This window comes from Melospiza georgiana, chromosome 5 (assembly GCF_028018845.1).
Source record: "Melospiza georgiana isolate bMelGeo1 chromosome 5, bMelGeo1.pri, whole genome shotgun sequence".
In the NCBI taxonomy this organism is placed as follows: Eukaryota; Metazoa; Chordata; class Aves; order Passeriformes; family Passerellidae; genus Melospiza; species Melospiza georgiana.
In genome coordinates, this window is record NC_080434.1 from 65,231,629 (window position 1) to 65,246,023 (window position 14,395).

The 14,395-nt window shown below is 35.6% G+C and overlaps 1 protein-coding gene across 4 annotated transcripts in view; it reads left to right on the top strand.

The window, feature by feature from the left end:
* The window catches only part of PCDH7 (protocadherin 7), a 265,754-nt gene extending 252,065 nt beyond the window's left edge, over nt 1–13,689 (top strand). For 3 of the 4 annotated variants that reach the window (XM_058025359.1, XM_058025360.1, XM_058025361.1), the window contains exon 3: nt 10,661–13,689. In XM_058025359.1, the coding sequence (XP_057881342.1) occupies nt 10,661–11,040 (380 nt within the window). In that variant the 3' untranslated portion in view covers nt 11,041–13,689. The remainder of the gene's footprint in view (nt 1–10,660) is intronic. The other variant, XM_058025364.1, reaches the window with a different exon arrangement.
* The last annotated feature ends 706 nt before the right edge of the window (nt 13,690–14,395 follow it).

The following is a 14,395-nucleotide window of genomic DNA, read 5'->3' on the forward strand; positions in this document are numbered from 1 at the left end:
CTTCCCTGCAAAATCTTAATAAGAAAGCATCAGTACTTATAACAGAAGTAAAAAATTAGGGGAATTAATCTTGTGAGGTATTAAAATCATAATGCAATCATCAGTCATAGCCTGCACAGCTTCATGAGGACAAAGTCCTGCTTGTAAAACTTAATTTCCTTTTACAAAAATATTATCACCTAGTTGATCAAGGCAGGTGAGTTGGTGAAATCCAAATCTTTTTGGATTTCAGTAAAGCTTTTCATACTGTCTCTCACAGTGCCCTCCTGGACAAAAGTTCCAGCACACAGCTGGATAAACACGTCCTGGGATGGGTGAGCAGCTGGTTCCAATCCAGATATTCTAATATCATTAAGTAAAATTACAAATTTATATGTGCATTTTTGAGAGAAACATTTATGACATGGACAGATAAGTGTGTATTTTTTTCCATTGTTTGGGATAAGGTTCCCTTGATGTGACACAAAAGGTTGAACAGATCCTTCTCATGCTATATTTCTTCTTGCTATACAACTTTCTCTCAACAGCTGCTAAAAAGACAAGTGGTCAAAAGTTATTTCTTTCTGCTGCATGCTGAGCCCTACATTATTTAGGTAATAATTTGCATGTAGAGCATAGATAACTTTGTTCTTTCCCCCTTTTGAAGATAACATAATATAAATTAACAGATCTTCAGCTCATTTTACACTTACAAGTTTAACCTTTGAGAGTCTATGACTTGTAACAAAATATACTTTGCATGAGTCACACAGAAAACCTCTGGAAACCCAAGTAATTCCCTTTTTATGAAAGCAATACTGCGATTTAATATAGGTTACTATTCAATATTCAATTCTGAGTATGAGGTATAAAATAGATCCAGAATACAGCAATGTTTTGCTGCACAAAATGGAGCAGTATGAAGCATTTCATTTTCACAAATGCAGTGGTACTACCAACATAATCAGTTCAAGTTACTATTTCATGTATCAGAATAATTCTCTAAGAAGTAGCTCACTAAAAGATATGAAAGAAATCAGTATTTTCCCTTAAAATAAATTCTTAAATATGGAAGCCTTCAAACAGAATCCTCAAACTTTAGTTTGAGTTCTTGTCAACAAGCACAAGTGGTTCAGTTTTTCTGTTTGTTTATTGATTTTATTCCTGCCATTACTTGTGACAATTAACTGCCCATGTGCTTAGTGAGGGTTTATCTTTTTAATCAGTCACCATTTGAAGCTAAACCTTAGCCATATATAATGCACTTTTATATTGCTTCAACAAATATCAGTCTTAAAAAAAGAGCTTGAAAATCCTCGTCACTGACTTTTTCCATGTATTCAACTTTCATTATCAGTTTTATATATCTTTGAAGATATTTGTGAGATATCCATGAGACCAAATGACACCAGACATCTTTTGGGCCCATGTCTTTATTTTCTAAATGAAAGCAATGCTGCATTCATTAGCATCCCTTAGAAATTATTATTTTGAATATCTCCAAAACTAAGTTATCTGTTGAGTGAGGTAGGCATAAATTGAAGGCAGATGAAGGGAAGTCATGGTGTTTTTGTCTTCTGTGGCAAGAGCAATTGTTTTCCTACCTAGTGTACATTCCAGATGTGAAAATACATTATTAAATTCTTATCAACGAGAAATAAAATGAAAGAGAGGAGCAGCTGAGGTGAGCTAATAATGGCTGCTAGCTACCTGATTCCCTTAGAGCTCCTGCAGCTCCATCACTTTGGCAGGACTACCAAGGAAGTTATGGTGACTTTTGAGCCTTGGCTCAGATTTTCTTAAGCCATCTGTAGGAGAGCTGACATTCTAATTGCTCCATAAATTGTTTCAGCTCCGAGTTTGTTAAGCACTGACACATTTTACTGAAAAAATATAAAGGCATGTAATTTGACACAGTGACAGATTAATACCTTAGCATTAGATTGGCAGAACAATTAGACGGCTTAAATGTTTCCTACATCTTAATGTCTGTGCTACTTCAGGAAACCACAGTAAGTCCTGCTTTTCTGAAGGATATGTTGCCATTGCAGTGATAGAAGTAAATCAGGCTATCAAAGGATTTAACAGGATTACAAGAAGTCTTGCAGCAAATACATTTAAATCTAGAAAATTAAAATCTGGGGAATTTAGGTTCAGCATGGTGCATTTAGTATGGTACTCACCACTGGTATCCCATAAGCTGATACTTAGTTCTCATTCGATATAAGCAATTGGTTTTGTGAAAGCAAATGAAATAATACAGTCTGAACTACTGGATAAATACAAGGGAAAACTGTGTTTCTACTGGCCTTTCCTATTTTATAATGTAATCAAATTAGTATTTGTCTAGGATTAATCTCATTGAATTTGATTTCACTTAACCATAATGTTGCAACATTTATGTTATTTTCCTCCACTGACAACCATCAGATCAATATGATTTTGGCCCATAAGAGTACAAGTATATGTTTTTTTAGTGAAAAAAAACCCAAAACGATACATCTGTTTTTAACATAACCTGTCTTTAAATTAGTTGCAAAATATTGGTGATTCCTTAAAGAACATAGATGTAATATTAATGAACTGGTATAATCACTAATTTAAGCAAGAATTTTTTTTTATCAAGCTGTTCCATAATTCAGGAAAAAATTAAAGAATATTATACTTTAACATTATGGAGGTAACTATGATAGAAATAACTATGACTATGTGGAAATTCAGCCAGAAATACAATGGTTTAGGAAATATTTCTTTATTACTTGATTGACATTTCTTTGGTTACATGTCTGAGTCATTTTAAGTAGCTATACAGACTGGTGTAGTATGTTTAATAAGCACAAAAAACCAAAACTTTATATGGTTATTATCTTATTTGACTGCTCCTCTGTACAGCACAGATAGGTAATATTCAAGGAAAGCAAAACAAAAATATTATATAAGATGCAAACACTTGTGAAATTTTGGTTCTTACACCAGTTTCAGGTTTAATGGATTTCAGAGGTGTGATATGTTTTGCACCACTACAAGCAGAAGCAATATTCATTCTTTAACTTTGTGAAGAAACTAATTGTAAGATAGGATGGATGTGTTTTTTCTCAGGAAACAAGATTTTATAAATGCTAAATTATCATGTTGGAACGTGAGAATGGGTGGGTTGCTTTTATCATTATAGGCTTTATGTTTCTGTATTCCTTTGATTAACACCTGAATTAAGTGGTCCAACTATTTCTGGGTTTTGCTTTTATAGGAGGATTCTAAAATGGATTTTTGGTTAAACTGAGGCCCCCTGTCTGAGGTTGATTTATTACTAAGTCAAGAGTCTCAACCCAGAAGCAGTTAGGAATTGGATTGAGGCCAAAGTACCTGAGAGTTGGCAATCACATCAACAGAACTGTAGAGATGAAGGGAAACTTTAGAGGTCATTTAGTGCATCCTTTCTCTCCCAAGGTATGATTAGCTACGTTTATGTTATCCTGGGAAAAAAATTTCTAGACATTTGTAAAACTCATCCCAGATTCTACAACCTTCCATTACTACTTCATTCATCCTCAAAGATTTTCCTAATTTCTAACATGATTTTTCATTGTTGCAATCAAGACATTACTTCTGGTATTTTTCACTATGGGCCTGCAAAATAGATTATTTCCAGTCTTGGTTTTTTTTTTTTGTTCTTGCTGTTTAGGTACATTATCAGTGCTCTTTTCTACCATATCTGCTTTCTCTTCTCACTAATTCACTTTCATTCATCTAGCATTAAATTTTTTCAAATTTAAAGAATCATTTAACTGTTTCTATTTTCCTGTGACATTGCTTTTTTGTCTGTTTTATTTTTTATAAGTTTTAATTGTAATGGATCATTTAGCAGCACATATTTCCTTTAACATGCCACTCTGGTCTCTCTTCAAACTGCTAAGTATTAGGACTTTGGACTCATCAAAGCACTGAGTCTTGCTAGCTTTAGGGATTGTTTAAGAGAAACTATTATTTTCAACAATTTCACAAGTAAAGTATTCAAAATTCTCACTTTCATTCTATATCCTTCATTCTTTATTTCTATATTTCTTTCCTTTGCATTGAAAAAATAAATCAGATTTATAGAACTCATGATTTTGTATCGTTCTAATACCTTTTCTCACAGTATTAATCATTCCATCAATATACGTAAAACCTTTATGTACTCTCAGGTATTTTCTCAAGCACTGAAAGGAATTTTAGAATTAGGCATGATACACATGAAATTATTCTAGTCCAAAAGCAATTAATATATTCATTACTTCAGTGCAGTTGGCACATCTCAGGCAGCGGATTTGTGTTTGACTTTATTCAGTAAGACTGTTTTAGAGATGGCATGCACTGTCCCTGCAGTACACGACAATGCCACATTCAGAATGACAGCAGCCCAAGCCTTGGGGCACTAAACGCTTCTTGAGATATGTTCAACTGCTGTTTAACTGCATTTAGCCTAAGGTACAGAGAAAGAAATTGCTGATGCTTTCTAACATGTTTAAGTATTTTTATAGTGTCTTGGCAAGTCGGAATATGCCACGGCACAAACTGGGGTGCAGCTCCTGAATTACAGCAATTAGGAGGCAAGAATTTCAACAACAGTACTGTTGTAGCTGTATATCCCTGTAGACTGGCTTTCTTTTTCCCCTTAAAGAGTGATTTTCTACAATATGTACTCTCTCAGCTGTTTTCTGCATTGTTGTTCCTTGATCATGTCGTCAATACTTGTTAGGCTTTAAGAGATGTATTCTGTCCCTGATCACACAGCTCATAAAAGAGTCATGGCTTTTAATATAAAAGCCATATAAACATACTCCACTTTAATCATATAATGGTGTTTCACTTGCATTTTGGATGCTCTTCTGAATGTAACATATTTGTGTACAGAATGCAGAAAAAATGGGGCTCATCCAAACCACAGTCTCTTTCTTTACTATTCTGTTTTTTTTTCTTTTCTCACAGTAGCTGGAACTATTCCACATGCAGTTTTTATAGGTCCTCAATAAATGGAACCATGCAGGGATATTATGGGCCTGTCAATGTGGAAAGCAAAATCTGCATGGAGCCATTGATTTGTCATAGATACTATTTAGAGCTCCTCTGCCAATGACTCCTCAGATCCTGTTGTCCATGCTGCATGGTTTACAAAAGTTGCAGCGTTGCACTGCGCTACTGCTATATGGCTACTGTGGTTTTGTACTCCTCCAAGAAAAAGGTGTACAGCTAGGAATGCTTTCTGCAGATGTCCAAATTATTGTGTCTAGATACAGTGTCACTATTGATTTGGAAGGTATTCCGTCTCCAGGGACAAGTGGAACAAAACTTTTGCCAGCTTAAGTACATCTTAAATCTGTTGTTGCCATCAGCTTTGTGTGTGGTTTACAAAAATGAAAAAGTGTAAAGCTCTTTACATTTTTCTCCAGTGTCTGTGCTAGAACAATGTCATGACTAGCTGTGGGTCTATAAAATATATTGTACAAGAATGGTTGTTAAAAATGTGTAGAGTGGAGCCAGAGTGAGCATTCTTGACTATATTTCTGCAACGTGTCTGTAAAATAAAAGCACGTAACTTGCAACATAATGAGTCATGGAATGGATAGGGTTGGAAGGGACCTTAAAAATCATCTAGTTCCAATCCCCAGGTGTACTTGTTGACTACTGAGTTCATAATACTGTTTATGTCCTTGATGAAATATATTAACGTCTTTTGATTAGGAATAGGAGGAGAGAAAATAGTGGAAAACTGCTTGGTTGGAATATTTGAGTTAGTTTCTTTGGTATTAAACTGGAGATAGAACATCACCTTTCCCCAGTCCAGCCTGCAGTGGTAGGTGCCTTCCCTTTTTGATAAGAAGCAACCCTACCAGCCCTAAGGGAACAGTCAGCTACAATCAGCAGAAACATTAGCACACATACAAATATCTCCAATCACTTACATTCTTTTGTACAAAGCTTTATGGAAAACATAAAGCATATTTCTGTCTCAGAGATGAGCTGCAAATGTTAAAGGATTTATTGGATGAATAGTTACTAAAGTTTAAAAAAATACCTAACTTTTATCAGATAAATTTCAAAAATTGGGGGTGAAAGCTTCTATCAGATACAATGACAAAGTAGATTTTAAAGTCCATTGAATTAATGTTTTCCAATTTTTTTCCCAAGCTGAAATCTGGCAAGTGAAATCCTTTTTAAAAGTATTACATTTTGAATTCTCCATTTACATGTATGCCTATGCGTTTTAGGGAGTGGGTTTACAATGGCTGAGCCATGTTCTGATCTGATGAGCAGATATACTTGACAATGACTAAGAGGAGAGGATATCTTCTGATGAGATCTTCTGATTATCTTTTTTGTGCAGATAAAATAAAAGGTTGAGTTTAGCTAGTCTATACAAACTCTTAGAACTTAATCCCAAATCTACAGATTTCAGTATAACAAGAAATATCACGTCTTTCTCTATCAATTAACATTGTGATAATTTTTTTTTTTTGTTGATAAAGGGCATTTTAAGCACAAATTAACTTGGTTTCCAGATATATAACTGCAGTAGGAATCTGTTGTGCTGCTCCTTGATGATTTGCCAATTCTGCTGACAAATTGTTTGCTGTGTCATATTCCATTAGACTTGTCAGTTCTCAGTGGGGTCACTACTGGAGTACTTCACTTTTAAACTGAGAAGCACTTAGGAAAAGTATTTAGCTTAGAAATAGATGTGTTTCAATGCAAATTGTGCTAGAAAACATGAGTAAAATTTATTTTTATTTTCAAATTTAGAGATTGTTCAAAACTCCATGGACTAGGTAATTTAATATGCTGACCATAGAGTCCCTACTCTGCAAAAGAGGGTTGATCTGTTTCAGTGAGTTAGCAAAAATGCAGTTACTGTGTAGCTAAAGTGGTATGGCAGTTTATCCAAATTAGAGGTTAAATCACTGTTATCAAGTGCATAGAAAGCACCCCATCTTCCCTTTAACCCACTAGTTTAGGTGTGCCAATCTTTTAAACAGATGAGAGATTAAAATGCAACAGGTTTCAAACCATGTTCGATTAGATCTGTACTGAAATGCTGCACTGATTCAAGCTCTGAGAAAAGATGCAAGAAAGCAATGGAGTAGAAGGCTGTAAGTGTCAAATCTTAATTGAAGGTGTTTTAGAGAAAAAGAAATGGCACTGGATTTGACAGCCTGAGGGACAGGAGGCTGCTGCTGCTGTTCCATACCCCCAAGTCCAAGCAAAGATGAGGATATATTCCCAGCTGGCACACACCCAGAGCACACACATACACCAGATATACATCCAGCTGTCCACGCAGATCACAGACACTCAGAGCCCGCCCATGAGCACAAACAGCACCAGGGGCCTCATTCTGTCCTCTTCTCTGGTTCTCTGGCTGGACAGGATGGAAGAGCACTGCTAGTGATAGTGCACACACCCATATCTATACATGCAGTCATAATAGAGAGCCCATTCCCAGGAAAGAGCTGGAAAGGAAACCTGATAAGAGGACAGGACAAATGGTGTTCATCCAGCATAGAACACAACCAGGCAAGCAAACTATTTACTTGTGACTGGCCCTTTTACCCCCTTATGTCTCTATTTCTCCTTTATCACATAAAGTCCTCACTTGTCTTCCTGGTGGTTTCTCCCCTAAAGAGAAACCATGTCATCTAAGTCCTTTGCTGTCCCAAATCCCTTTTCCTTTGTATCTTATAATTTGCTTTACATACCTAGACAGCAATCCCCAGCATTACACAGAAAGATGATTTTTCCTTGTGAATCCTTGTTTTGAGCTCCTACTTGCTACTGTACACCCCCGTGTTCCTCTGGGCCTGACAGATGGACCTTTGAGGGTCTGATTGCCCTATGGTGGGCCTGGGTAGGTCTCTTGGGGTATTATTTGGGCTAGAATTGTTCTCCCAGTGTCTCTCTGAGCTCTTCTGTGTGTGTGAAGATAAAGTTTATCACATAACCCAACAGGTTATGTGACTTGGAGGGTTTTGCTTCATAAAACAGCATTTTAAGGCTGAATTGTACATTAAGTCCTCATGTTTCACAATAATGAGTTCCAGTATTTGTCCAGAAGTGAATAGGAGAAGCAACACAATAAAAAATGATGCATTTTCACGAGCGTGATTAAAAGACCACCAGTAAGGGAAGGATTTTTATGAAACCATGTATTGCTGACTCAAAATTTTTTTTCAGCTAGAAAGACTCCATCAGTTATAATGAGGTGCTAATTGTTTCAGTCTGGAAAAAAACCCACAAAATCAAATGACAACAAGAGAAAATCTTTCCAATAAACTTATATTCTTATGTTTTAAATAAAGGTCAGACAAACTGCCTTGATCAGTGGTTGCTAATATTATGTCAGAGTAATAATTAAAATACTTGAAGCAAGCATAATGTTTAATGGTCAGGATTTTTTTTTTGAAATAAGGTGCTGGTTCAAATAATTTATAGAAGTTTAAGGGAATTGGCCCTGTTGTGAAAATATGAAAAATTCTGGTTAAAAATCAAAGCATATCAGGGCAGTGGAGCAGTTAATTATGCTTCTTATCATTGGGGAGGGTCAGAATTATGCTGATTTAGCTGACAAACAGAGGATTTTCCTGTACCCATCCCCATATTCTGTGTATGTTTGCAGAACACAGCCACCTGCAAACCGATAGGCTGCTAAGTTTTTATAGTATTGCATTCTTCACTGGGAAAAAAAAAAAAAAGGTGGGAATTGTGTCTAAGGGAAAAAGCTTTAAAAATAAATTGGGGGAAAAATTTTAAAAAGAAAAAACTCACTCAGTTCCCTCCTCCTGGCCTTACACATCTTAGTTACAGGATTACTCAGTTATCTAGAAACCAGGGCTGTTTCCTCATTAAAGTCAGTGATATTTCATTGAAATATGAAATTTTATACAGTATTCAGAATGCATTCAGTAAATTCTATTGAATGTTGGTACCTGGCAGTAGCAAATAGTGTCCACACCTTTACAGTACAGCAACAAATTATTTATTAAATTAATGTTTAAATGCCTAAAAAAAAAAAAATCAGGACAGGATGAAGATAAATCTGACTTTCAAGAGCTTTTGCAATTCTATCAGGATTAAATCCACAGGTGTTGAAATGAAATATGCTTTCTCTGCAAGTACCTGTTTTAAATATTTTAAATTAAAGTCGTTTATTCTGGAGGAGTGAAGGATTTTTGGCTGTTGGGTTTTGGGTTTTTTTGTTTGGTTGGTTGTTTTTATCTTCAGCAGTGGTTTCTTTTATCAATTTATAAAAAAATCACAGCTGGAATTATCATTATTTGAGAAGGTACTTTATTAGCCAAATTAAAAAAAAATAGGCAAAACAAAAGTAACAGAATGAAGGCTGAGTGGGCCTTTGAAGGAGTTTTTATAAGTTTGTATACACATGTTATTACAGGCAAAAATTACTGTTCACAAGAATTTTGGTGTTGTAGTGGGAAGGTAGAATGATGCCAGAGCCCATTTGAAGTACCTGATTATGTTTCCATGTTCCTTGCTCCCTTCAAAATAATTGATTTTTTTTACAAAAAACCCCTAAATATTTCATCAAATAAGTCATATCATGTGAAAGCCATATCAAACACATTTGAAAATTTTATTTTTTGATTTATGTTCTTTGTCAGCTTTGTTTGAATATAATGTTGTTCCTTTGTAAGCAGCTTAAGTTTTTCCTTTAGATCATAAAGTACACTATAACTGAACAAAAGGAAGGTTAAAGAATATTACCCATTCATTAAAATAGTTGAGGTAGTTTTTAAATTCAGTTGTATGCAAGTATTAAAATACAAATATTAAATATACCTGCTTTGAAAACAGGTAGGAGTCAATACTGCAGGCCTCGGAACTTTGCTGGTTTTCAGTAAAAGCTCTTACAAGAACAGAAAACTCAGACATAGTGAACAGGAGCAGGACACCTTCTAACACAGCCAGGCACATATAAAATGTTTCTCTTTAGGCAGCACTCAGATTCATTCCATGCCCTACCATGCACATATACACACAGAACAGCTTTATTTGTACTATTGATGAAGTTTATAACCTATAGCAAAGGTTTTGTATGCTTCTGCAATTACTGATTGTACAACTTATCTAACATATTGTGGGCTAAAAACTCAAGTGCCCAATCCTCAGAAATTCAAGCAGAGGGTTACATTATATGAAAATTCAGTTCCTTTGTCAATAGTGGATCTGCTCATTTGCAGGGCATTAAGTATGCTTGTAAGTATTTCCAGGGCACAGGGTCTGAGGATTCTTCCACCTAAATTCAGACTATTCTCTAAAAAAAAATCAAGGAAAGGTATTTTTAATAATTTCTAGAAAATTGGCAGTATGGAATTAAGTGTTTCTTTGACTCTTTCAGACATCAAAATTAATTCAGTACCTAATGCCAAATGTTTCTGGAATTGATTTTCAGGCACAGGAAGACGATTAATAGATTTTGTATTTTTTCAATTATTAAGATTGAGAATAACTGTACAGATCTGCTTGCTGCCTCTGGGCACATGCAATGTGAAAAAATTATTACTGAGGAACTTACTGCCACATTCCTACCAAGATGTTTAAAAATACCTTTTGTGAATGCAAGGATTCTCAGTTTCAGTGGAAGTCACTGTAACAATGATTTGTAAAGACAACTCTCTTTTATTTTCAGATTCACGGCCTCTACCAGATGTAGCCCTGACAGGGAAGTGCACCCGGGAATGTGACGAATACGGCCACTCAGACTCCTGCTGGATGCCAGTCCGCACTTCTCCGGAGAGAAAGCAGAAGAGCCAGCCAAAACTCTCCACTTTCATGCCTGTTGATGAACGGGGCAGTCAGGAAAAGCTGGCCAATGGAGAAGCCTCCCTCATGGGTGACCGCAACAGAAACCTCCTTAACAAAAAGTTGACCTCATCTTATGAGACCTTCAGCGCAGCTAGTTTCAGCAAAAATGAAGAAGGCAACCCAGAGGATATCCCCCTCACACAGACAGGGGAATACAAGCCATCTCCTGTCAATACTCTAACTAGAAGAGAAGTTTACCTGTAGGCTAAAACAGCAGCGACAAAGTTCTTTCATAATATAAGAAAGAAATGGGGCAAAAGTCTTAAAATCACAACAATTTTAAGAAAAAACGTGAAACAATAAAGAGGGGGCCACCAAAGAGACAAAAGATCTGCCTGCCACTTCTGCCTCCATAGCAGGCATGTAATTATACTGTCTGCCTGACTATACTGTACAATGTAGAAAACATTGCTGTTACTTGCATGTCTAATTCCCCCTTGCTGATTTTTTATTTTCCTAGATCTATGGTTGCAAATTCCTCCCATAGTAGCAAGCTTGATTAAGAAAAGAACACGACACACTGTTGTTTCCCTCCTGCAGAAGCATGAATTAAGCCACTCATTTTGTTTGTTTGTCATCTGGCTTGTTGAGGATAACAGGTCAGGGAAAATGTATTCGAAACATACCATCTGAATATTGCTGATCCCCATCAGGGACAATCCTTCAGAAACCATAAAGATATAGGATAAATATAAAGGAATAATCATTAATAGGCACTTTGTGAAGACCACAGCTTTAATATTCTCACCTCTCATCTGAGGCTGGAAGAAACAGAAATATGTTCAGCCTGAGACTGCAGTCAAAAACATGGCATACTTTCCCGTGATTCATGGACTCTGGTTCTGTTTAATCCATTGAACAAACCTGTCTTGCTGTGTCTCTTTCTCTCTTTCTCTCTCGTTCTCTGTAATGATTATTTCAATGTAAACACAATTACTAACACTTATACCATAGGATAGCAATGATAAACTGTTGAAATCATTATTTTGGGCAAGACTAACATTTAGCTGGGAAGATTGTAATTACAAAAAGGCCAAAGATCACACAATGGATCAGGGGAACTGCTAAGTATTGGGGCTTGACTTAGAAAATAAGTGTATTCACAAAAAACCCACATGTACTCATAACACAACTTCAGTTACATTCTATGCAGCAGCACAGTCCACAAGCCCAGATGACAATTTTTTTTTCCAGTGTGGTTCAGTTGAATGCCCAAAGGAACTGATGCTTCTTTTGTAATGACATGATACATTGCAGCACATGCTGCCTGTTATATGCTGCATATGCTAGTTCCAGGGAATTTTTAAGATTAAAATTAAAAAATAATAGTAGAAGAGAAGGCCGTGTTAGTGGGAATGCTTGATGGGAGGGAAAAAGGTGGACAATGGGATAATGCAGTAACAAGAGAACATTTCAACTCGGATAAAAAAAGCTTCTTTTCAAATTGCAAGGCATGGTTGCTAAGTCTGGTCATCAGTGTTGCAGCTTATCAACTGCTTCAATTATGTCAAAGATGATGATAATGAAAGCTTTCTTGAAACCAAGTGCATTAAAACCAAGAAACGTGCAATACTAAATGATATCAATACTCAGAACATTTAGCATTAGTAAAAAATGGTCTGATAAACAGTGGTATGATACCTAGGAAGTCAAGAGGAGTTAAAAGTAGTCCAAGCTACGATATGCAAGAGCTGTAACAATTATCATGGGGAGTGCATCATGAAAGGAAGAGGAAATGAAACAGGGTTTTGTGCAATAAGAGCAACAAAACATGCAGAACATCAACCAATTGCTTTGTAGTTGATGCTGTATTAATAATCACAGACTGAGCTCAGACATTCAGACAAAAGTGACAATCAAACAGCACAGCAAGGACAGCTCAAGGACGGAGAAAGCATTCAGATCCCTGGCTGTTGAACTGGCACGAAGGCATGGCGAGATGGCTCTCTAGTAACTGTAGTCATAATGTAGCTTTGGGTAGTTTCTTTCTTGCTTTGAAGAATTGCATAGAAATAACCTTAAACAGCCTAAGGTAGAGGTTGGTAAATCAAAACAACTCATCACATTTATCTTTTGAATTCACTTCTCCATATAGTGGGTTGTGCCATTACTGGCCCTTTCATTCTCCTCTCTAAAGTTTACTTTCTTCAAGTAACATTAGTTTGTGTATAGCAGTTATGATGAACGGGCACATTTTAGAAAGAAAATATTAAAATCAAAGATTATTAACGATTGAACATTTTTATGTTTAATTATTTAAGTAATACGGGGAGATGCAAGCTAGTACTTTGTTATGAGACTGCATATAGCAGTTACTGCTTTGTATAATCTGTAAGTACCTGTTTAAAAATGCTTCTAAAAATGCTTATGTAATGTAAACACATTTTTCTTGCACGTTTCAACAGAATACACAATTGCATAACACAAATGTTCAACAGAACTTCCTTTAATAAGATTTTATTTAATATTACACACAAGAAAATAAATTAGGTAGCTGGGTTCCATATATTCTTAGACACTTTTTCTACAGGGGTAATAATACAGGTCATAATAGACCTTCAGATTAAATGGATCAGCAGTCATTCACCAATTTTTGCACCACGTAAGACAGTCATGAAATAATTTTCTTGTGTGCATCTCCTTAGATCTAAAATGTGTGAAAGAATTTTTTAAAAATTCTATCTACTGTAAGTATTCACAGTAATTCTTGTGGAACTAGCCACTATTAATATGCTGATTACTCTTCTGACCTGGCATGACATACAAATATATTTTGTGTTTGTATTTTTCCTCTTTATTTGAAATAGGTTAAATCTGGTGCCACTCCATAAATAGAGTGCTTTTGTATAAAAATAAACAAATAAAGCTATAAAAAATAATTAGGGTGAATGCAAAATATGCAACTGTGCCTTTTATACCTATTATTATGGTAAAGTGGTAGTTGGGTTTGGACACTGAGGGGTAAGGGGCTATTCCCAACTTTTTTGAACCTGTACATTTACCTGTGTTTATTTTCTGAGAAATTATAAATAATATATTTAAAAGCAAGCCTTTTGCCAAACTCAGTTAATGGACCAGTCTTAAGCATTATTAACACAAGGCTGTGGTTTAAGTAGGTCTTGAGGATTTTTTTAATTACTATTTGTGTGGGCTTTGGGGTTGTTTTAATTTGTTTTTAATTTTGCTGCCTGGAAAAGTATGATCAGTCTATATGATAGTTATTTAGCAAAGTGTCACCAATTCATGTTGCCAGGAAAATTGACAATTTTTTAATAGCTTTTAGCCTTCATCAGATTTTATTTGTACTGTATAGAAATCATTTTTTTCTTTCCTTCCATGGGAAACTCAAATGAGCTTTGCATGTATTTTACATTAGGGCACCTTTATAGATTGATGCGTTAATATATAACTTTATATGTATTAGAAAGTTCAATAGCTTTGGTCTAAAATCTAAGGCTTAATCCAGATCTCAGACCCACTATGTTTATTGAATATGGTTTCTGACTGGCCTGCTGCCTGAGTTTCAGGAAAAAAAATTAAACATTATTTTTATGTGGGG